Source organism: Plasmodium fragile (assembly GCF_000956335.1).
Source record: "Plasmodium fragile strain nilgiri unplaced genomic scaffold supercont1.7, whole genome shotgun sequence".
NCBI classification, from domain to species: Eukaryota; Apicomplexa; class Aconoidasida; order Haemosporida; family Plasmodiidae; genus Plasmodium; species Plasmodium fragile.
The window spans coordinates 405,833-430,987 of record NW_012192587.1 but is presented as its reverse complement, the minus strand read 5'-3'; the positions used below and the strand labels follow the sequence as shown (position 1 = coordinate 430,987).

Below are 25,155 nucleotides of genomic sequence, written 5' to 3'. Positions count from 1 at the left end.
AACCACTAGTATACACAAAAGGGAACAAAAGAAATAAAAAAATTAAAATTAAACCTAAAAGTATCAAAAAATGCAGATATATTTAAAGGTCAAAAAAAAGTGTGCAACTGTCTTCGGGGAAATTGTCACTCCGTTGGAAGGGGGGGGAAAAAAAAGAAGGAAAGTTTAAACAATACAGTGAATTATGCATACACCTGTATTTCTTAAAAAAACGACTAATAGTGAATTTAAAAGCGGAAGTAGCACTCTTTGTACTTTTTCTTTTTTATTATGAAAACTGGAAACCCTTTTTTGTATGAGAAAAAAAAAAAAAAAACTTTTTTTTTTTACCAACAGTTCAAAAACGTTCACAAGTTCGGATTTATTGTTATTATCAGCAGGGGACACTACATTGCCTTTGATAGAACAAAACGTAAAATACACACTCTGCAATTTCTGTTAAATAAAAAAAAAAAAAAATTAACCGAAGATTTGTTAAAAAGCATAGACACTTTACTCTTTTCGCTCCACTTTTTAACACCTTATAAGCATATATAGGGCTTCCATTATTAAAAAAAATAATAATAAAATCAAAATAAAATTCTCATGTAAAATGTTCATACATAAGCACATATCGTTAACCCGCCTAAAATTGTTTACACAATATTGACGAAAGGGAAATAGGGAAAAGGCTTGCAAAAAAAGTACATAAAAGTGCAATTTTTACCATTCACTTTTATAAGAACTTTTATGTACATAAAAATATGTGCCATAAAAGCAGAATTTTTACGAACTTTTGAACATTAAATAATATCCTGACCGCTTTATGTGAACAGATTAAAAAGGGAATGCGGAAAAGAACTTAACCCAACGCACCACTTAGCTTTATATCCTGACAGAATTTTTTTTTTTTTTTTATTTGCATTCTTATATGTGGTAGTAAAAAAATAAAACAAAACAAATGTAAAAGTTTACACAAAATTGGAATAAGGAAAAAAACATATCTTTTTCTTTTTTTTTTTTTTTTTTTTTTCCGTACATTTCCAGTGTATATAAATATGCTAATGGAAAATATGTGAAAAAAAAAAAAAAAAAACACATACATTTACATATACATTCAACAAATAGGCACAAAACATTATATATAAAAATAAAAAAAAAAGGGAAGGAAAAATTTGAAACATTACTTTGTATTTGTATACAGACTTTTTTTTTTCCTCAAAAAAATCCTTGCTTGGAAATGTAAAATATTGATATATACATATGTGCGTATATGAATAAGCAAGAGTGTATAAAACTTCCGAGTATCACTTTTTTTTTTTCCCTCCTCCCGCCAAAAAAAAAAATATTCGTGTACATATCTGCGCCTTTACTGTTTTAAGGAATTGCATAAACAACAAATTTTTTGCGAGTAATTATTATATTTCACAAGAATTAAAAAAAAAAAATTACAAACACAAATATTAAAATATAAATATATGTAAAATAAGCATTTACGTACGTACACAATAATTAATCGCCCAACTCCTTTGTATTTTTGTTTTATGTACTCATTTTATCTCATACCCACTTTTCCATTTTTATATTTAGTATTTATTACGTTTTAAAAACAATTTATTTTTTTTGTTTTATAACCATTCATTCATATAAAAATGAGAGAAGTAATAAGTATTCATGTAGGACAAGCTGGTATTCAAGTTGGAAATGCTTGCTGGTAACCAAAAAAAAAGAGAAGAAAATGTGCTCACCCTGTACACATCATTCTTTGGGCTTATGTGCCTTACAACCAAAGTTGTGCATTTTTTTTTTTTTAACATCGTGCCACCCCATTCATTAAAAATGGGGAAAAATTACCAATAGTTTCCTTAATGTGCACGCACTTCTTATTTTGTGTTCACACGAATACACACACACTTGTGTATTTGTCTGCATGCACACATGCCCATGTTTACATTGCATATTTTGACCTTGTAAGATATGTTGTTTGCGTAGTATGTGATTGGGTTGACTTACCAGTTAGTACATCCTTCTACACCCGCTGCAAATCGTGCGTATAAACACAATTGCACACTTGCACACCCTTTGCACACCTCGCAATCACCTCTTAGGGAACTGTTTTGCCTAGAACATGGAATACAACCGGATGGTCAAATGCCCTCGGACAAAGCTGCCAGAGCAAACGATGATGCTTTTAATACCTTTTTTTCAGAAACGGGTGCAGGAAAACACGTAAGGCCCGAAAAAAACAGCTCAACCGTTGACTAACTCTTTTTTTTGTTTTTTTTACGCGTCTACTTCCAATGAATATGCGCTCTCCAAAATGGCGCAACTTATCCGCGAGTCGAAATTTGTTCCTTCCATTGTGTTCACATCCTGCGCGCATTACGTATGAACAGTGTGCATGCTAATTGTAGACAAATGAATAACTTTCCGATATTTTGTGATTTTTATTTGTTCTCATGACCTAGTGTAGAATGGATTGTGATTGTTTGAGAGTCCGAGTAACATATGCAAGCGCATAAGTATTCCCCCCCCTTTCCCTACCACCACAGGTCCCACGTTGCGTCTTCGTCGACCTAGAGCCAACCGTTGTAGATGAAGTGAGAACAGGCACATATCGTCAGCTGTTTCACCCTGAACAATTAATATCAGGAAAGGAAGATGCCGCAAACAATTTCGCAAGGGGTCACTACACAATTGGAAAAGAAGTCATAGATGTGTGCCTAGACAGAATTAGAAAGCTAGCCGATAACTGCACAGGTCTACAAGGCTTTCTAATGTTTAGTGCTGTTGGTGGTGGTACCGGAAGTGGTTTTGGCTGTTTAATGTTAGAAAGATTATCAGTTGATTATGGAAAGAAATCCAAGCTTAACTTTTGCTGCTGGCCTTCACCTCAAGTATCAACAGCTGTGGTGGAACCATACAACTCGGTTTTGTCCACCCACTCTCTACTAGAACACACCGATGTGGCCATCATGTTAGACAATGAAGCAATCTATGATATATGTAAAAAAAATTTGGACATTGAAAGGCCTACTTATACAAACTTAAACAGACTAATAGCTCAGGTCATTTCGTCCCTAACAGCTTCTCTACGATTTGATGGTGCCCTAAATGTAGATGTTACGGAATTTCAAACGAACTTAGTGCCTTACCCACGTATCCATTTCATGTTATCCTCATATGCTCCAGTTGTGAGTGCTGAAAAGGCTTATCATGAACAGTTGTCTGTGTCAGAAATTACTAATTCGGCATTTGAACCAGCAAATATGATGGCTAAATGTGATCCTCGTCATGGAAAGTACATGGCTTGTTGCTTAATGTACAGAGGAGATGTTGTCCCAAAGGATGTCAACGCAGCTGTTGCTACGATTAAGACGAAAAGAACAATTCAATTTGTTGACTGGTGCCCAACAGGATTCAAATGTGGTATTAATTATCAACCACCAACTGTTGTCCCTGGGGGAGATTTGGCCAAAGTAATGAGAGCCGTGTGCATGATAAGCAACTCTACCGCAATTGCTGAAGTGTTTTCAAGAATGGACCAGAAATTTGACCTCATGTATGCTAAGAGAGCATTTGTCCACTGGTACGTTGGAGAAGGTATGGAAGAGGGGGAATTTAGTGAAGCCAGGGAGGATTTGGCTGCTTTGGAAAAGGACTACGAAGAGGTTGGCATTGAGACCAACGACGGTGAAGGGGAAGACGAAGGATACGAAGCGGATTATTAGGGAACGTGACATGAGCAGGGGTTACAAACCAATTAGTTGCGCCCAGCACGCGCAATAAGTATGTATAAATATAGTATATATACACACGTGCGCACTTTGTGCTGCCAAATTGTAGATGTAAAAGTGTAAGCAAAAAAAAAAAAAAGACACAGTTATCATACAACTCACCCCATCTATCATGTGATGCTAGTGCAACCAACAATATGTATCATAATTATTTCATTTTTATATGTTTTCTTTTTTTCTTTTTTCTTTTTTTTTGGTAATAAAAAAAAATTTTCAATTAAAAAAAAAAAAATTAGATGTAAGCGCGAAAAAATTTTTAATACATAAAAATGTATGCACACATATTTACAACGTTTTTGCATATTGAACAACTAATTCATACGTACATTTTCACGTATACATACATGTGTATGCCCACTTCATTTCCACTTCATGAACGTGCATGTGCACGTGCATACATCCATGTATCAGCAAATATATTCTCATACATAGTATGCATGCGTACCTATGTGTAAATATATGGATATATATATATATGTACACATGCACACCGGCCTACCTACCCACGTTCATTTCCCCACTAACACTTCAGCACTTGTTGTAAAAAGGGTGCCTTTTGAGCCAGTATACATTGCGGTGGAAATAAGTAAAAGAAGCATTTTTTGTATCTTGCCCCTTTTCGCGCATATATGTGTAAATGCACATGTGAGGAGGTATGAACGTGCAAACCTATAGGCAGGAAAAAATAACAAAATTAAGAAAATATTAAATAGCCCTATTCGTCGCACTTTAAAAGTAAAGACATATTGTTATGTAAAAGGATGTTCTCCAAATGGATATGTGTAGGAGTCGCGCATCTTTCCATATAACGGTTTTTCTTCTTCAAAGTTCCTTTTTTTTTTTTTTTTTTTTTTTTTCTCACACACAATATTCACAAATGGCGTATTGAAATACAATTGTGTAGTTACACGCAGTAACGGGCAAAAATATACTTGTCTATGCGCGTAATGTTGTATACGCACGCGTGGTAATCTTCCTGGATCCTTCCAATCCTGTTGTTGTTAAAAAGGACTAATATTCTCACGTAAATTTTTGGTGGACGGAGTTTAAACTAATACATGGCACAATTTGGTGTAACATTTGTGGCTTTTTTTTTTTTTTTTTTTCTTTTTAAATAGTAAAACTATTCTGTTGCGCCAACGAACGGGCAATGTGTGGCGGCGCAAATGGGTTGTGTACATTGATTGTATGTAAATTTTAGCTTGTTCTTTCTCCCATTTTGTCGTTGCACCGCTTGGCGATTTTTCGGTTAGTTTCCTCAGTTTGTTTCTCTGCACTAATTCCCCAAATTTTCTCCAATAGAAAATGTCCAACACAATGAAAGCATCCTTCCTTTTAGCCTGCGCGCTGCTACTTCCCCTTTTGTATAATGGAGCCCTCGGGCAACTTGTGTCCAACAGTAGGATATTCCTGAAGTACAAAGACGCGTACTGCCTATATGCGGAAAACGTTATTGAAAATAATAAATTTGAAGTAGCTTCGGATGACTGCGACAAGTTAGCACATGGAAATGAGGTAAAAGGGGATGTATAAACATAAAACGTAACTGTACTCTGTACATGTGCTTCTCCTTGTATCCATGGGAATGGTTATCTCAGTGTGAGATTTAGCCCAAATACTGACACACGCATGAGCCAACTTGCCATTTTACCATCTGGACATTTGCGGCACCACTACTTTGCTCCTGTTCATCCCCATGCAGAGCCAAATCACTTGGCTGTCCTCCGCGAACGGAAGACTTAGAACACAAAATGGACTGTGTCTAAAAACATACAAAAACTTCTTAACCGTTTCGACTTGTTCGCCCGATTTGAACGACAAGTCGGAAATGTGGAAAATTGATTCGGAAAAAAGACTCAGAAATGAAAATAATACTTGCGCTCAGCTAGCTGGGAATAAATTATTTGCCTTCACTTGCAATGATCTATCCACAAGGGAGTTCGAAATTAAGGTTTTTTGCGAGGACGAACTAAATTTCATGAAAGCAAAATATGCACACAAAAAGCTACAAAGTGTGAATGAAGAAAGTTTGCAAAATTCTCATGCAAAGTCAGAAGTACTGATTAAAAGCTACACAGAAGCAGAAGGAAAAATTAATAAATTTTTAAAAACAGAAAAGGAAATGATTAAGGAAAGGGAAAAAATCGCAAACTTAATGAGTGACATTAAATCTCTCATAAATACTTCTTCTGCTTTGGCGAATTATGGAACAGGTGCCCTAATGAAAATATACGACAACATTGATATAAATAAAAGGAACAATTTGTTGAGAGTTCCACTCGAACGTTTAGAAGTAAATGAAGAAAAATTAAACGAATTGGGAATTGAAAGTGGACAAATCAAAATTGTCATTCAAAGTTTTCTTAACCCTCCAGATGACGGGAACTATACATTTGTTGCAAAAAATGTGGTAGGGAAGCTGACTGTTAAGGTAGACAATAAGGAAATTATTTCAAACCTAGACATGGAAAATGAAACCATTCTAAGTAGCTCTCTTGTTCATTTAGCCAGAAATAAACTCGTACCTATATACATCGAGGTGTCATCTCCTGGGGTAAAAACCAACCCACCCATGCCATCTTTCTCATTATTCTGGTCCTGCAAACACACACCAGAACAAGTCATAAATTCTCTATACTTGTACACCACTGTATATGAAAAGGTTTGCTACACCGCGTTTCAGAAAAAGATAGACTGCGCCACAACCTTCGAGAGCGTACCTAGGGAGAATAAGGAGTCACATTTTTTGTGCCCCTCCGAGTGCTTGGCGGCAGGAAGTACATTCAATAATGCCTCCCCCAATAAAACCATTTCGAATGAGACCCCCCCTAATTTGGATGCAAACCCTCCCTCCTGCTATGCGCTAACCTCACGCATGTGCGCCTCCGCTGTAGAAGCCAATTTGCTGCCACGCGAAAGCGGCGGCATTATAATGGTAACGATAAAGCCGAAAACAAACGACAACGGCACTTCCGAACCTTGTGCACAGATTCTACCAACGAACATGGAAGACAATACATTTAAAGGAATCACAGACATTAAGCTAGTAGACATGGACGATTTTTTCCTGAACTATGACGCGAACAGAAATCTTTATGAAGGATACACAGGAGTTGTGACAGATGATAAACATTCCCTACTGACAAAAACTGATTTGTCCAAAAGATATATCTCAGACATTGAAATAAATTGTGACAAAAATTTACCAGACAATTATGAATTCTGTTCTGGGTCCTTTATCGTAAAACGGATTCAGCATTCCGATTTAACAAAGAGTGAAGAAAGCATAGTGGTAGATGCATTTGCAATGTTTGAAAAATACACAAGTGCAGATAGTGCTCCTATATATCTACCCGGATGGACAAGAAAAACGTGTAACAATATTCAGCTGTACATAAAGTATAAACAACCGAACGATATGATGAATTACCCATCATTATTACTAACCTGCGATGACACATTTGAAGAAATCCATTTTACGAACGAAAACCTTGTAGTTGCACGATGCTTGCCTTACTGTCTCCACAATGAAAAGCCTGTTCTAGGATCCTACATTTATGCACCGAACTCTGCCATATGCAAATCTGCTATTCACGCTGGTATCATAACAAATAAAGTAGGGGGACTCATACAAATAAGAAAACTGAAAGATATTACCCAATCGTTTACTAGCACCATGATCATTAATAGAAATGGCGTTATGGCTACCATCGCTGATCATAATAATAAAGATTCTTACTACTTAACGAAGCCTAATGGATCCATTTGTAACTTGCCAAGAACATCACACAACATTAACGAGTCGCTAAATTCGGACTCCAGTAAAGATGCTCTTTTCTCCTTCATCCAGACCAAGTCATACCTGACGGATATCCCCCCAGTTGCCCTAGTTCACCAGAAGCACGCCGCTTTGAAAAACCAACTGGTTAACATGCACAATTTGTACAACACAGCAAGTTACAAGAGAGGATTGCTAAACGGTAGAAATGGAACTCCAGGGGAAATTCAGGCGGTTCAAAGCGATGACCATGTTGATCGTTCTTCAGGTGTTCAACAGAACCAGCAACAACTGATGGACTCTTTTAACACATTCCAACAAAGCTACGACGCGGAAAAGGGACACATGCACAATTTGGCAAAAAAACAAAAAGGTATTTTCTCCAATTTAATAATAAAAAATAAACAGATAAACAATTTGAATAAAACTTTGTCCAAATTGAGAAGCGAACAGAACAAGTACGAGACCTTCATCAGGGAGAACCAATCATCCGTGGTGTCTCTCATAAAACAATTTGCACTAATCACAAATAGAAAAAAAATGATCATAGAAAAATTGGAAAAGGCACTAGCAGACGTCAAACCCATAACCGTACAGACATTTGAAGAAAAATACAATTCAACAAATATAAATGACAACTACCTGATCATTGATGGTAGGAGTATAAGCGGCTCATCGAACTGGGCTGTGGAAAGATTCACGAATGGAAACCTATTTGCGGCTATCACCAATGATAGGCTCATAAAATCCTCGGAAGAGATATACGCTTCCTACATCCTCCAGAGACACACTAAGGTGTACAAAGGCTTCATCTCCTGCGACGTTAAAATACCATATGAAGGAAATATAGGAATCGTAATAAAGTACAGAGACCATAATAATTACTCCAATTTTGTAATAAACAAAAAGGAGTTTTACTTTGTAGAAATGACAGATGGGAAAAGGAGTTCACCAATTAGTAAAAAGCAAATAAGTAATTTGCCCTTCAAGCTAGGGGCATGGGCAACACTCTTTATCGAGTTTGGATATAAAAATGTTAGGGCTTACATAAACGGGAAATATGTCAACGGATTTGAAACAAAAAATGATTCATATGGACACGTAGGACTTGGAATGAACAACTGTAAGGAAAAAATATTTTTTGATAAAATTGTCATAGGTTCTCTCGATCAAGCCAAATACTACAACGGGGCAAGGAAGTCAATTGCCATTCCGTCCAAGAACGATATAAACGATTTCCACAAAGTACAGAAAACAAATAATTCAAATGACAAATCAATCAGCGAAGAAACCACAAATGCAGATAGCCAGGCTGGGTGCACACCATTCACAGAGAGGTGCAATCTACCATTAGACACTAACTGGATTGTTCCTCTAAACACCTATTGGAGGATTCACAAAAATTTTGCTTTGAACTCAATTTGGGCAGATCCCAAAAGGGAAGAACAAGCACAACGTGTTTACCCGGATGGACATAATCAGAGTGGAAAAAGCGACACCGACGAGTGTTATCTTTATTCCGCGCAAAAACGGAAAGAAGAAGGAGATCTTCTCATTCCATCAATCATACTTTTAAAGGGTCACAACATATGTACAAACATGCAATCGTTTTCGCTTGAAACATCCATTAGCTTAAAACCTTTGACAAAATCTGGGGTCATTTTCAGAGTACTATCATCTGATGATTTCTTATCTGTCATATTGGACACCACCCAAATGGATGGTAAATTGTATCTCCTCAAAATTAGCAAAGGAATTCCATACCAGCTAAATGCACCCACGCACATGCCAATACCCCCGGAAGTGTGGCACCATTTAAAGGTGTCCTACAACGGGGGACGCGTGCATATCACGCTGAATGATGAACTGGTCGTCAATTCGGAACTTAATGAGCGCAGCACCGAGTTTGGGAGTGTGGGATTGATTACCCTAACCGGGGAGTCTAGGTTTAGGGATATTTCCTTCGTTCCACAGTAATTCAAGGCAACCAGCGAATGGGCGGGGGCGTGCGGCATATCCTGGAAAACACATAGAATGTTACCAACCGTTACACCAAGCGAAGGAAAGCAAAACCGCGCGTAGATGCGCATACGCACATACACCCCGTGCGCGCACACAGAGATGTCGTCGTGCAGCTACACAATTTTGACACGCACACGGGGGAACGTGGAAAACTCCCGCTCCCCGCGACTTGCGATATTCGGCACACAAAGTGGCCGTCCTCAGAATTAATCATTTTTAAAAAATGTATAAAACAAAATTTTTCAAGCAAAAAAGGGCCTCCGCAGTGCGCCCTTGATTCATTAATTTCTTTGTTTGTGCGCTTGTTTGTTTATTTGTTCCATTTGTCAAATCCGGGATGATGTCAATTTTTTTTTCGCAGTCATGCCCATGTATTTATTATACTCTTTTCGTCAAGAAAATGCAAAATACGGCTGACCGCACGAACTTAACCAAAACGCCCTTCAACCCATGCGCTTAAAAATTGTATGTTCCTTTTGAAAATGCATGTTAGCGGAATTTCTACGCCACCATGTGTTGGCCCTACTAGATTTTATTCCTTCCTTTGTGTAGAGAGGACTTACTCGTGTGGGGGAGAATAAACGTCGCATACAAACGGGCAACAAATTGGGCGCGTAGAAAATGCAACAATTACACAGCCTTCAATTGAGCTACTCTTATAAGCAGCATTTTGCCAAGCTGTACGGTTTTTCCCCCTTATTCATGTAAAACCAATTTTGTGCCATTTTTATTACATAAAATAAATTGAGTCTCTACCCGCTTGAGAAAGAATTATCATTAGTATATTTTACTGCCCAAAAATTTGCAATGCCATTGCTGCTCTTTTCCTTGTCAAGTTGCCAATGCAAGGTGCCATAACTACTACGCGTAAATGTTGTCCAAGGTGAAACGAAATGAGGATGTACACCATAATGTATATTATACCCCCTTGTACTACTACCGGGGCATTAATTTCAGCGGGCATAATTATATAAATACCCACGTCATAGGAAATTATTCGCCTTTGTTGCTTAAAGAAAAATACAGTTTAAGCAATAAAAGGGACATTTTTGCAAACACAATTAAATTTCGCTTAAAAAAACATTTAAGTAAAACTCGTACAATCTTATCTCCGTTGGCACATTTAAAAAAAAAGAAGGTAGCAATGAAAAGGTTAGCTACAAAAAAAAACGGAGGCATATTCTTTGAAGGAAGAAAATACTTCGTCGCTTGACGCGTATATTCATGAAACTGTACTGCATAACGGTAAAAAGTAAGGCCCTTTGCACCATGGCTCTATGCCATCTTGTTCATGGTTTACTTTTGTGCCGGTCCCGCAATTATTAAAAAAAATCTTCACGTTTGAGAATTGCAGAAGATAACTGAGTACAACATATAAAGATGCACTTCGCGCGTATGCAATTTTTATTTTTTTTTGCAAAACGGTATATGGTTATATTGATAAATATAATTATTATGTATGCACGTTGCTCCATTATGGTGACAACAAAAATTGGGAAGCTGTTAGGTACATCGGGTAAGGAAAAAATACCAGCTGAACGCAGATTCACATTTTCAGCACCCATCCATATAGTTAAAACCTTTTAAAAAACTAATTAAATAATTTGTAGATATAAAAAAAAAATATACATAATTTTTTAAGGAAAATCAAAATAAAAAAAAAAAAGAAGGCTATAATTACAATGCTGCCATGTAAAATTTATATATTTTATAACGCTGTGCCAGGAACGCCGTATTTAAACTTTTGCGTACCTTACTGATTCGATATTTCAACGTTCAGTAGTCCTTTTTTGTTTTGCGAAACTCAATTTATCCATCAACATAATACAAAGAAATCCAAAATGGCAGTAAAAAAAGTGGGAAAAATTATAAAGAAGAGAACAAAGAAGTTCACGCGTTTTCAGTCGAACAGGTTTATGCGTGTTAAGGTAATCACAAGATAACAAAAAAGGAAGGAGAATGGGAGGGGAGACCAAGTCATAGATATTTTCTTTATAACATAAATATATGCCCATATATATGTACATACCCATTGTTGACTTCCGCTCGTACGCTTGTGTAACTACAAAGAGCGGGGAACTATTTTTGTATAGAACCTGAGCTCAGTGGAATTTGTATGCAGTAGAAACCCAGGGGGTAGAGACTAGCAACATATATTAGTATGTGCCTAGTGGAAAATACACATACGTGATGCTTTCGTGTGCCTGACTTAATGCATTGCCATTTTTGCGTACTAATTGTGATAAACATATACATTTTGGAGCAAGTCAGTCCGCCCCCCTCCCGAATTCACCTTTCCATAAGCTCGTACACATGGCGTACCTATTACCGTATCCTTTTGTGCGACATTATTTCATAACATGTATATATGTTGCGCTCACATTTCTAATTTTTGTATGAACACGCCCCTATAACATCTCACCTTCGCTTCTTCCGCCCCGCAGCCTGCATGGAGAAAACCAAGAGGTATTGATTGTCGTGTCAGAAGAAGGTACAAAGGAACGAACTTAATGCCAAGTATTGGCTACGGAAGCAACAAAAAAACGAAATATTTGTTACCAAATAATAAGTACAAATATATAGTAAGAAATGTCAGAGAAATGGAACCATTAATTATGAACAACACAAAGTACTGCGTGCAAATTGCTCATAATGTTTCGAGTAAAAAGAGAAGGGAAATTATTGAGAGAGCCAAACAAATGAACGTATCGGTTATTAATGCAAAAGCTAAGATGCAAAAAACGGAAGAGTAAACCAAATTGTCGCGAGTTCTGTGTCTATGTGTTATGTGTATATACCCTGTGCTCTTTATCGCGCAATGTTTATTTTTATTCCTTTTTTGCTTATTAATTTTTTTTTTTTTTTCCCACAACTTTTAATATAATTATAAAAATAAACGTCGAAACGGAAAAGCGGTAAAAGGGGCACCGTAAATAATATAGCTGTATCACTGTATAATAAAAATGAAAGATCAGTGTCCATGTGGATGCAAAGATAGAGATGCCTTTATATCTGTGGCCGCTCCCTTTCTGTTGTTTTCTTCAACAACGGAGCGCATAAGAATTGTAATACCATCGCAAATTCACCACACTTGACCGATTAGCTTTCCACCCTTTGCCCGCATGTGGAAGAGGACAATCCCTAATTGAACTCTATCCCTTTACCACGTCATTCGCAATCTATATCTACTAATTAATTGGGCAAATGTAGAAAAGCATCCACTTATTTTATAATTGTGAGGTTTAGAAAGAAAGCCCTCTCAGGTGAAACCAAATATACCCACGTGGGGTGTACGAACAACTGTGTATGTGCGTGGGGGGGGGGAAACAGATTAACTCAAATAGTATATAACGTAAAACAAAAGTTTAGGTATGTTTTTTAAAAAAAAAAAAGACCACGCGATTCAGCACATGAAAAACGTGCACAACATGGATCGCATGACTCATCACACAGCATTGCTCAGCAATACATTGTGACACAATTCGATGGTGCTTTCTACACGCATCGCACATTAACATAAAGCATGTGGGTTTTGGTGCATCACCCGCAGCCTTTATGAAAAGAAAAGGCGCGTTAATTAAAATAAATGCTATATACAGTGTGCCAGTGGAAAGTATGCATAAATATATTTTGCACGTGGCCCAGTGTAAAAAAATTTTGGTAACATTTTAAATACTGACTTGCAACTTATTTTAATTAATATTTCCGTTTTGCTACGCAGTGCGTTTATATCTACAACATATGTACGTTTTTTTTTTTCTTTTCTTTCTTTTCATCCAATTGTTGTACTCATTTTTCTTAATATTCGTCACATGTAGTCCTCTTCACATTCCCTTTTTTCGATTTTTTTGTCCTCATTTTTGGGGGACTCTCCACTGGACAATGCTTTCTCCTTTGCGTCTTCTGGCTTGGCCTTGTTGGCATCGTCAAGCTGCATTTTGTTCAGCTCCACAGGAATAGATTTTTCATCATGAAGTGATTCTTCCTCATGAAGTGATTTTTCCTCAGGAACGGATTTTTCCTCAGGAAGTGATTCTTCCTCAGCAAGTGATTCTTCCTCAGGAAGTGATTCTTCCTCAGGAAGCGATTTTTCCTCAGGAAGTGATTCTTCCTCAGGAAGCGATTCTTCCTCAGGAAGCGATTTTTCCACAGGAATGGATTTTTCATCAGGAAGTGATTTTTCCTCATGATCCAAATTATCCGTGTGATCCGATTTGTTGTCCTGCTCGCTCTGCGTCAGGTCTGAATCCCCCTTGTCATCATCATCTAGGTCGTCTTCTTCCTCCTCCTCGTCGGAAAAAATAATTTCGTCATCCGTCAAGAGGCGCTCCATCTCAATTTGCTTCCTCCTCTCCTCCTCCAACTTCATCTGCTCACACGCTTCTTCCCTCAATTTGTCCAAGTCGATGCTTGTCATGTCCACTTTTAACGAAGCTTCAATAATGTTTAAAAAAAAATCTCCAATTTTCTGCGCGTCCGACTTTTTATAATCATTAGGGAAAAGTTTCTGGTCTAATCGCAACAACGCCAGAAGCTTAGAAACGTCATTTGTATTCATAATTTCTTGTTCCAAAGTTCTGCACAAAGCAATACTATATTTAAACAAAAATATTTCTCCTTGTTTCAACAAGTGCTCGAAAAATAACATAAGCGATTCGAATGTCAGAACGTGCACATTGAGACCAATGAACCACTTAGAAACGAACGCTTCAGGAGTTATCAAGTTTTTTATATGTTCATATAAATTTGGATGGAAATGATTTAAGATACTTAAGAACACACGAGAATCCCTCACGTATGCCTTTGGCATTGCCTTAAAATACCCTGGTAAGTAATATTTGTGTAAACCGGTAATAATTTTTACTACTTCCCTTGGTTCTAAGAAAAGCAACAAAAAGGATGAGATAAATGATATCCCTTGGTGGTAATCATTCGTTATTGGATAAATGGACTGAAGAACTTCAATTAGTAGGGATCGATTTTCTTCCTTGTTAAATGTTCTTTCAGCGTCTAATTTTATTATCCTCAAAATCTCCTTATCATTACAATCTTCTCGAATCTCCACATTGATTTCCTCTTTAATGTAACTTAACATTATTTCGTAGAAATGTTCTGCACGCTTGCAAACATATTCACAGTTCTCTTTGTTAATGTAATTTGCATTTCTCTTCAGAATAGGTGCGTCCTTCTCCTCATCCCAGAAATTTTTGCCCACGATCATTTTGCCCCAGATATTCTTATTCGTTTTGAATGGGCATAAACTATATCGCTTTGTGAGCGTCGAAGCCTTTACGCAAGGACTGTACACGTGTTTAAAACTATATCAACCTTTTGACTTGATTGCCGCAAAAGGTGACTAATTCTTGTGTACGTTCACTTAATCTGCTATTTCTTCCCCTTTCTTCCTATGCGCGTTCTTTATTTCTTGTTTTTTTCTCTTCCTTTTTCTCCTCTTCTCTTTTCGTTCTCTTGCATTCTTTAGGCTCACTGTTGTTCACGCGTTTTTGCTCCTTTCTCCTTCAGTTACATTCAGCTTCGGGCAATTCTTCCCTACTTTGAAATAAGCCACGGGGAAAAGAAAAAAAAAAAGAAAAAAAAAAGAAGAAAACAAAAGCTTTTCCTTCTAAACAACCTTGCGCACATGCCTATTCTCAATTAAACAAGGTTCGATACATATTAGCAAACGCATGGTTACTTTTTCTTTATTTTCTTACCCCTCAACGAATTCGCAAAAAGAGGAAGCGTGGAAGCCGCGCAAATGGTATGTGCGCAAGAATGCAAATATCTGATCATACGTTACACGTATGTAAAAATGTATATGTATATTTTTTCATGTACAAATGTGGCATTTTCGTTTTTCCCCCATTCAAGCTTAGCTTTTTTAACCTTTCTGCCTTTTTCTTTTTTTTTTTTTTTTTTTTTGTCGCAATTTTAAGTGAAAAGGTATTGCAGCTTCGAGCTTTTAATTTAAGAAAAGAAAAGCAGGTTCCTTAAATGGGGAATTAAAAAAAAAAAATAATAAAAATATAAAAAAAAAATTACCCTGATAACATGTATTTTTTTATACACTTGTTAATTCACGAAAAGGTATGCTGTGCGTCCTGCTAAAATTGTGCCCATGCCATATAGCTAGTTGGAAATATGAGATTGTACAAAAATGATTTCCGAAATTTATGGAGGGGAAAAAATGAAAGCGCAGAAACCAAAATGTACATGCACGGAAATGTACTTACAAATGTGACATGTTTCAAGGTATTTTTCTGCGTAAAATAAACAAAGGGGATGCTCCAGCGATGCTATTTTTGAGAGCCCTACACATTTGTAAGTTATGCTAACTTGTTATTAACTTAGCCAAAGTGCATACCCTATTTTCTGTGTACATGGCACGTACATTTTTTTTACACAAATGAACACATTTTATCGGTGATCGAATCGGTGGACGTCACCGCTGAGGTGATAAGTCCAACAAGCTGTTTTTCGTTTTTTCATCTTTATTTTTACCGGCTTGTTTTTTGTCGTTTCACGTTGTGCTTTTCTTTTTCTTTCAAAAATTAAGACTGGTACATTAAAAAAAAAAAATGTTCACTGGGTTCAGTTTGTTTTAAAAAGAAACGCGTATATTGTACGCATACATGTGCGTAAGTGCCAAGTGCAGATGACCCCCAAAGGGCGGCTCAGTTGCACACACGAAGCACACTTGTTGTGTACGAAAATGCTTCGCTTATTACAGGAGCTAAAGCAGCATACACACATCTCACTAAAACAAAATGCGCACATACAAAATGCTCATGCCCCTCAATAATTTAACAAAAAAACAAAAAAAAAAAAAACTCGTACAAAACATGGGAGTAAACAAAAATGCGTACAAGTCTACCCTACATGCATACACACACACGCGTACACTAGTGCACTCCTACATGGCCAAGCATACGTATGACAAAAACTCATACGTGAAACAAATTTCTCAGAATGTCAATGACGCTGTCAATTATGCTGAAGTAGGGAAAAAAAAAAAAAACAAAAAATGATAACATCAAAATTGAATAGCTTTTAACAGCCTCACTGTTCAAACGGCAAAAATAATTATCCATGCGGTAAAAAAAAAAAAAACACACACACGCACAGCACACATATACATTCGCTAAATCTTGTTAGTGATAGCGTTATGCTTCATGTTGTCTTACCTAGTGTCAGCGGACTTCACTAAAAAAACCAATTTGTTTTCCTCTATTTTGATTTTTACCAACACTTTATTGCTGCTATATATGCAGGAAACTAGGGCTTCCTTTGTGCTGACTTCCACCACGTTGGCATTTAGGTTGTTCTGCAAAAGAATGAAAACATGTGACGCATAAATATCGCGCAATGTGGAAATAAAAACAAAAAAAAAAAAAAAGAGAACAGAATAAAACACACATATATGCAAATTGCCCAACTGTGTCAAGCAACTGCAAAGCTGCTACGGAGCCAAAGCAGTCAAGTCTTCTCAAAACCCAATGGCAAAACGACCTACCTCAATACTTTTAATTATTTGAAATATGCTTAACTCTGTAGCGTTTAAAAAAACGGCCTTCTTCTGATTGCTGATGCTGTTCCACAGATTTTTATCCTGGAAAAAAAAAAATAAAAGGACACAAAAATAGGCGGCGCACAATACGCAGTAAAATGACACAATTTTTCGTAAAAACAAAAAGACCACTGCATAATGACGAAGCGCGTTGAATGTCAGCAGCACGAGGGCAAAGATTATGTTTTCAACTCGTTTTGTAAATATGTTGGTTGAGCAAAATGACCACTACATGTGATGAAACAATTGGCGCCCTTTTTTTTGTTTTGCCCTTTCTCTCTGTTCATATGGCTCCCCCCTTTTTCACGTAGTAGCCGTGGGCGCAATGAAAAGGTGTTTCGATGGCTACCTCGTCTTTACAGGTCCTATTTTCCTCTTCTTCCTCCACTAAGTCCCTTTTAGAAGAAGGTTCGTTCAAATCTAGCATATCAAATGCACACTTGGATTTTTTCATTTCGTCCAATTTGTTTGAAGAATTTCCCCAAATATTCGACGAAGAGCTCTGCTTGTCCACCTGTTGACTGCCCCATGCACCAGGTTCTCTTTGGAATTTCCTCGAACTTTTCTCAACAAAGTGTTTTCCCCTTTCATCCGTCCTGCTCTCATCAGATTTGCAGTTAAAATAATTCCTATTGGACAACAACGCGTGACTTTTTTTACTTGAAAAACTAGAAGAGTAATTATTTCTCGAATAGTCAACTGAAGAATTGTTTGATAGTAGACCATTAAAAAGAGCAGCAGCCATTTTTTCCTTCTCTGTTAGCTCGTTATGTGTTGCGGATGCATTGCTGCTGCTCGCACGATCGTGCTTGTTATCCCTTAAGTTGTGTATATCTCTTTCGTCAAAACTTTCGTAATTCTGATTGTAGTAATCTCCTAAATTATCCATTCTTTTTTCATTCTCTCTTCCTTCATTCCCTGGTTCATGATTGTCGCCATAGTTTCCTTCATTTTCCACTGTTTCGTCGTCCTCCTCTTCCTCCTCCTCATCCTCGTCGTCTTCTTCACCTTGTTCTTCGTCCTCTTCTGCGCTATCCACTTCGTCTTCTTCCTTGCCTATGCCTTCTGTTCCGTGTCCACCATATTTGTTTTCATAAAAAAGTTCATCATTGCTTTGTTCCTCCTGTTCCACCTCTTCTTGTTCAATTTCACCCTGCGTGTTCCTAATTTTAGGAAGTCTTTTTTGCCCATCCTTGTTGCCTACTTTATTTATGCTCACATTTTCATGGCTACCTTTAAACTCATAGGTTGTCTGGTTGTCCCCCTTTTTTTTTTTTTTTTTCTTTTTCTTTTTCTTTTTCTTTCCATTTTTGTTGCTATTTTTCTCATTATTATTTTTCCCTTCAATTTTGCACGTTTCTCTTGTCCATTTTTTAGGGCCCACCACGTTAAGCTTAAATGTTTTTTCCCTCTCTTTGAGGTTAGTACTTTTATCCTCTAACGAAACATGCGCAGATGTATCATACTTGTAACTCCTTTCATACCCAGAGCCACTGTTGGACGTGTGCAAGGTATCAATGTGTATTCTGTTATTGATTGGTAATTCATATGGTGTGAAATTGAGCGTGGGGACGCTGTTCTTAGCTGATTCAAAATTTGTTTCGGTTTGCCTTAACTCCTTCTTTATGTAAGCCTTCCCTCCACTTGCCAAATGTTTATCCACCAAGGGATTTAAAAAGGACAAATTTTCATCAATGACCATTTTCTGCTTACTCGATATTGAAAATACATTTTTCATTAAATTCGGGTTATTTAAAATGGAGCTATATTCGTAACACCTCTGTTGCATATCTGTGAGTCTGCTGTTCTTGTATTTCTCGATTAAATTCTTCGCAACGACATGATCGGTTACATTGTTGAAACAGCACAATTTAAAAATCGCTGTAATTATGCAAGACTTAACTCTATCTGGGTTGTTATAAGTTCTTTCCAGACACTCACATAGCAAATCAATGATATCTTCAGTTGTGTAATTTTCTATATCACACAGGTAGCTATATTCTCCTAACACCCAGCAAATAATTTGCATCAAAATGAAGGGAATATTTTCGTTATTTTCTAGCATGGTTATGTAGGTATTCACGGCATATTTCCTCAAATTGTACAAATCATCATTTATTTTATTTTTTTCTTTTAATTCATTTTCATCATTTTCTCGATTGGATGTTCCCCTAATGAGATTCTCACCAGTATGGCTGTTATCCTTTGCTAATTCGTCGCTATTTCCATCTTTGTTTACCGACCCCAAAATGAGTACTTTCTCACTATCATCAAGTGCCACACTTACATCATTTTGCCCTATGTCGTAATTTCCACAATTGGGCTTCTCGTCTGGATGGTTGCTAACTCCTTCTTCTCCCCCTGGGGGCGAGGACTCACTCAGCAATTCTCCCCTACTCTCCATCTCTGCAATGTTTTTTAAATAAGCCGTATTTGTACTTTCCCCTTCATTTGCGTAAGCTACATTACCCTTGTCGCGTTTGCGGTGATCTCCAGCCATACTACTAACCTCCTCATTCACTCCACTGCGAACTAAATCGTCACCGGAGTCCGAATCCAGGCACATGGAGCTGTCCTTCAAGAGCTTAATAAGGGAGTAGGAATAACTCTCATCGAGTAATTCACCCACGGACAAAAACAAAGAGTTGATAGTATTTAAAAACCAAATATCATCTGGAGTGTACCTTTCAATTAACTGAATAATTTTGCACGCCAAGTCATGCTTAAAATGAATATCTAGCGAATTCTCCACATGAAATAAAAGCTTATCTACAATTACTTTAACATTTAGAGGATTCGTCATTTGGTACAACAAATCTAACGTTTTCATTTTTAATGTTTCGTCTTTGTCCTCTAAGCAGTCTACTACAGCTAACTGGTGCTTCGATGCATACATAGGGTTAATCTTCACAATCAACGCTAGCCCCGTAACACCAACGTACTTAAGATTATGATTATCTGAGGAAATAAATCTTGATATGGACAGAGATGCCAACTCTAGCAAATGATGAGAAGGGTATATAGTAGCAATAGTTTTTACACACTCGTATATAATAGCATAACCAACGTTTATGCCAAAGTCAGCTCTCTGCATCGTCTTTTGTAAAACCTCGTACATCTGTTCTGATATCTTTTTATTTGAGTATCCGAGAACTCTAAAAATTGCTAGTATTTTAATTTGAATCCACGGAGCGGGGATTCTATGGTAATCGTAATCCTTTGGCAACTTATTTTCACATATTTGCTTCAGAATAGAAACTAAGTATGGAACTAACTTTATACAATAGCTAATATCATTCTTGGCAATGCAAAAGATCAAATTTAATGACGCACCCATCACGGATGGGTCGACATCGCACAATAGCTTCTTCAAAAATATGTCAATTTCTTTTATCAAGGATGGATCTATTAAATACATCTTATGTAATAACATACAAACCTTTTTTCTTATCAACTCATTTTTATGATTTAATAAATTTTTTATAATTGGAAATATCGCTGGGATCATTTCACTGTTTAGTAATTTACACACACAATTTAGGGCTGCCCATATTTCCAAATGGTTGTCGCTTTTTAAATCCTTCTGTATTGTATTAATTAGAAGTAGCATTAATTCATGGTCTTTATTTAGGAACAAGTTGCACGATAAGTAGCCCGTCCTCTTGCACAAAATATTCTTCTCGTGCGCCAGCTTAACTGCGTGGATATATGCGAAGGAGGCATCATGTCCCAGCATTTCAATGTAAATCGCCCTGATCAGGTATTCCTTTATCTGTTTCTGAGGGGGAAACAAAAATAACAAGGTGTGCATCGGGCATAACAACGCACGTGCATTTCTACATAGTTATCCCTATAAAGGAGCACATCGCACAACGCTCTCCCTATGCTAGTTCACACAACAACCGTGTGATTCATGCCTCCTTTAACATTGCTTAATCCCTCCACGTATTGGCACGGAAACCTACTACTGACGCACTCGGATCCGCAAACCTTGACTTGAGCAAAACGATCTCATTGCATATGATTCTGTCTTCCTCCTTCGAGAGAAAAAAAAAGGCAGCACGGAGATGCGAGCATGTGTATGTATATATATGCGTGTGCACGTGCGCGTCGCAAGTGGGAAAAATCTCCGCACAGCTGGAACGTGACAGCTTACCTGCTTCGAGCGGGCCTCCCCAATCGATTTTGCTAAGTCGAAAAACTCCTTGGACAGACATGATCCCGTGAATCCAAGCATCTTATATATTCATTTAAGTGTTGCTTTACTCTATAAATCTCTCCGTCTATATGTCGCATATATCACCAGTTTGTTCTTCTTACTCTCTTGCTATATGTACAAACGCTCCCTACTTTGTATATGTCCTTATTCTTCTTCGCAGCCGCTTACCGTTCAATTTGCTATGTTGGGTGCTTTCCCCAAGAAGTCTTACGAATGAAAACAAAAAGGAATAAACAGTACACCTACGCCTGTGGTGTGAACCCTTCCAATGGGTCGCAACGGTTGCGGAGAACTTGACAATTCTGGAGTAGCTCTTAAAATTCGAAATGTTAAAGGAGGAAAGAAATTACAAATAAATTAGTTACATCATTTTTCTGTTCAGCGGGTCTGTGGATGGTTATATGGTGGATGCATAGGTCGTCGTGAATTTTCTCACTGAGTTAGAATAGGGGGAAGGAGCGTGCAAACAGGGCCAACCGCATATGGGATAATAACACACGGGATAATAACCATATTATGAACAGATAAGCACCGAGCACGTACAAACCTACTTTCATGCACGCGCGTGGCTACGAATTTCCTTCATAAGGTGTGACTGGATAAGGTATGCCTGCATAAGTACTGATTTGAACAGATGTACCCCTTTTAAGGCATAGGTACGCACGTTGGTATACAAAACGGCGCGTTAACAAATTATCATTTCAGTGGAATCCCCAGTCATCTATTCACTCACGCGATGTAACTGTTCTCCCATGTAATATTTTTAAGTTCAAAATGTTCAAGGGGCAACTTGCTTGGTCGCGTAACACGGAAGGGCACAAATTACGTATCAATAAAAAAAAATGCACATGTTGTGTATAATAATTGTTACCTTGCGGCAGAAAAATAAACAAAGGCAAGAAATTGGAAGCCTGCCAAAAAAAATTGCCAAAGCACAAGGCTATATGTTTGCTATTCGTGAGGAACGCATGTGCGAAATATGCAGCACGATCGATGCGGATGGTGGGCATTCCCATCTCATAATTACGGTTAAATTAAAGAAGGAAAAAAAAAAAAAAGAAAGAAAAGAAAAAACACATTTAATAATTATCATATTTATGGCTTAAAAAGAGTGGTAACCCTTTTCTCAACAATTTTTTTTTTTTTTTCATCACATGTAAATCACTGCAACGTTTTAACCATTTTGAAAAGCGCAATTCAGTCAAATTGCACATGTGGTTGTGTTTTTTTTATGCATACTCAAAAGTTTTTACAGGTAAAAATCCAGGTGAATAGGCCCTCCCTGTTTTTCCTTTTCTGTGTTATATGGTCAAATTATGGTGAGACCATCGAAAGAGAAGCAGAAAAATGTGCATACAGGAAGGGGTCCACAAAGTGCACGTAAAGAGTTCCAAGGGGGAGCCACATGGCCAGTTCCACGCATATTCGAGTAGTACCTCTTATGCGATGGCTAAGGGTTACATGGCTTCAATCCCTCATCTAATGAACAAGAATTTTTTAACCGTAAGTATTGTTTCAAAATGAGCGTGCAACCGATTAGACAACGCTCACCCTGCATCGTGAAGGGGATAGTTAGGGCACACTGTTTGAAGGCCATATTGTCCAAAACACATTTTCCACTTAACCGACGTATAAGTTCCTGGCCAACGATAGCCTTAAAATTGAAACCCGCCCGAAAGTGCGAAACGTTTCTCGGGAAAGTGCTCACCTAGGACATGAAATTAAATATCGGGAAGCACAGTGAGTGTCACTCGTGTTAATACGCGTTTTGTTGTTCCCTGTGAGAAGAAATCAAAAGATGGGTCGTCTACCCCAGCGCAATGTTGTAAAATTTGCATTCGTTCTGCAGCGCGTCCTGTAGCGCGTTTTGTGCTTATTGACGGGACACAAGAAAATGTACTGACTTATGTTCGCTCCACTGCTTAATCACAAAAACGATTCTTCGCTTTTACGCATCATTTCACGTTTCCAAATGTCTCATCGCACCATTTTATGTACACCCTGCGCGTGGAGTTTTTTATTTCCACCTGGGCACAGCCATGTACATACACACAAATGAATACCCCCCCCTCCGACTAGTTTGCATAACCTAAAACTAAGGAACAAAAAAAAATATAAAATAAAATAAAAAAGTCCCAGACAAATAAACGAACATCATAAGAGTTTCTCCCCATTTCGTCTACCAAATTGTTCTTACTAAAATTAGTTGAAATTTCCTCCTTGTTAAAAAATTACCATACTAATGGTCTCTGCATAGCTAAGCATTAGTAAATTCATGCAGTGCCTGTAAACTTCTCTACACCTTTCGCCCACTGGTATCTCTAACGCCATATATCCCAAACCATACGTCACTTTTGGCATATTACCCAAACTCTCTGTTCACCTTCTTTTACCAACTTAGCCAACCATGCATTCGATAAAATGGGCCCTTCCCATCCTTCTACTTAACGTCTTCCTGAGTAGATGCGCCCCCGTATTCTTTAACAAAAATCTGGATAAATGGACAAAGGAACTTTTAAAGGTTTCAAAAAATGAATACAACAATTTGGACGAAGCGAAAAGTTTCGCCAATAGAAAATATTGCGGTCAGTCCCTTAAGCACTTGGCAGGATTAATCTTAGACAAAACGGATAAAGAAGGAAAGCTAATCATTGAAGGATCCATAGTTTCTAATAAGCTAATGTTAAAATTAGGAAATATAAAAGAAAAAGAAATAAGCATAAAGGATATACTTCTGCCAATAGAAACGTTATCCAGCAAATGCATTAACATACGACAGGGAAAAAAAAAGGATGATTCTACCATTCTCTGTTTGGCTAGTAAAGTCCTGAGGAACTTCTGGGTCAACTCTATAACTGATGCAGTTTTATGCAAAATGACAAAAAATAGGGGAAAACTACCAGAGTATAACTATGCCCAGGGAGGCAATGACAAAGAGGAAGAGCAAAATGAGAAGGAGGGTGATGCAGGTGAAGAGGGTGATAAGGATGAAGAGGGAGATCTGGAGCAAGCGGGCGCAACAAAACAATCACTCAAAAAGAAAGCAAATACCCAACAGAAGGAACAAAACCTAGCTATGAAAAAAATTATCAACGAAGAATTCGATGAAGAACAGGAAAATGAACCCAAGGGACTAAAAGTGCGAATTGCAAAAAGTAAATTCGGAAGCCCACAAGTAAAAATCAACGGAAAAAGCGTCGACGAGGTTCAAAAAAACGGGTAACCAAAAAAGATACATGTGCATCTCTTTGCATATATTTTGTCTTTATATTCCCCTGTGTACATTTTTGCCAAAATTAGGCACCCAAAATAGTGCGTCAGCACTGTGGCAACATCTTTCCAATAGTGTACCCACTTTGAGTTGCCTCGCTTTTACCCCTAGGTCTGAGCAAGAGACGGACGAAACGGAAAACCAGAACAAGGATGAGTCCATGGAATCGGATGAAACTGGTGATGAAGGAGATGAGCAAGCAGAATGAAGAGGGAGAAGAGAGCCCCTCACCACCACTTCCCCTTGCACATTCCCTTAGTCCACTTTGCCACAGTTTAAATTAGTACTCTCATTAGCATGTCCGGCTCGCATGCAAAAATAGCCCAATATACGTCACATGCAGTAGTGTTCCAAAAGAGTTGTTTTTCCTAGCTACCTTTTAAATACACTTGCCAGCGAAACTGCTTGAAATGTTTGTTCCTCCGTCTGGCTATTCCAAACGGAACTTGTCATTACGAAAGGTGCAAAATGAAGAGTGCCTTTTTTGTTTTTTTTGTTTTTGTTTTGTTTTTTTTCTTTTTT

At 37.6% G+C, this 25,155-nt stretch overlaps 6 protein-coding genes across 6 annotated transcripts; 4 read left to right on the top strand and 2 right to left on the bottom strand.

The window, feature by feature from the left end:
- Positions 1–1,631: 1,631 nt before the first annotated feature.
- Positions 1,632–3,710, top strand: AK88_00920 (tubulin alpha chain; the record flags this gene model as incomplete). The annotated part of the gene is made up of 3 exons (XM_012478564.1): positions 1,632–1,693; positions 2,088–2,208; positions 2,532–3,710. 3 exons carry the CDS (start codon positions 1,632–1,634, stop codon positions 3,708–3,710), a joined length of 1,362 nt encoding a protein of 453 aa, XP_012333987.1.
- A 1,383-nt stretch (positions 3,711–5,093) lies between these two features.
- Positions 5,094–9,531, top strand: AK88_00919 (uncharacterized protein; the record flags this gene model as incomplete). Its single annotated transcript, XM_012478563.1, has 2 exons — positions 5,094–5,291; positions 5,479–9,531. The coding sequence occupies 2 exons, from the start codon at positions 5,094–5,096 to the stop codon at positions 9,529–9,531; spliced, it is 4,251 nt and encodes a 1,416-aa protein (XP_012333986.1).
- Positions 9,532–11,417: 1,886 nt separating this feature from the next.
- AK88_00918 (uncharacterized protein) lies at positions 11,418–12,329 on the top strand (the record flags this gene model as incomplete). The annotated part of the gene is made up of 2 exons (XM_012478562.1): positions 11,418–11,504; positions 12,021–12,329. 2 exons carry the CDS (start codon positions 11,418–11,420, stop codon positions 12,327–12,329), a joined length of 396 nt encoding a protein of 131 aa, XP_012333985.1.
- A 1,055-nt stretch (positions 12,330–13,384) lies between these two features.
- On the bottom strand, positions 13,385–14,797 carry AK88_00917 (uncharacterized protein; the record flags this gene model as incomplete). Its single annotated transcript, XM_012478561.1, has 1 exon — positions 13,385–14,797. One exon carries the CDS (start codon positions 14,795–14,797, stop codon positions 13,385–13,387), a length of 1,413 nt encoding a protein of 470 aa, XP_012333984.1.
- Positions 14,798–16,520: 1,723 nt separating this feature from the next.
- On the bottom strand, positions 16,521–21,380 carry AK88_00916 (uncharacterized protein; the record flags this gene model as incomplete). Its single annotated transcript, XM_012478560.1, has 6 exons — positions 16,521–16,569; positions 16,761–16,900; positions 17,090–17,185; positions 17,493–20,921; positions 21,109–21,180; positions 21,300–21,380. 6 exons carry the CDS (start codon positions 21,378–21,380, stop codon positions 16,521–16,523), a joined length of 3,867 nt encoding a protein of 1,288 aa, XP_012333983.1.
- Positions 21,381–23,769: 2,389 nt separating this feature from the next.
- Positions 23,770–24,841, top strand: AK88_00915 (uncharacterized protein; the record flags this gene model as incomplete). The annotated part of the gene is made up of 2 exons (XM_012478559.1): positions 23,770–24,581; positions 24,745–24,841. 2 exons carry the CDS (start codon positions 23,770–23,772, stop codon positions 24,839–24,841), a joined length of 909 nt encoding a protein of 302 aa, XP_012333982.1.
- Between the last annotated feature and the right edge of the window lie 314 nt (positions 24,842–25,155).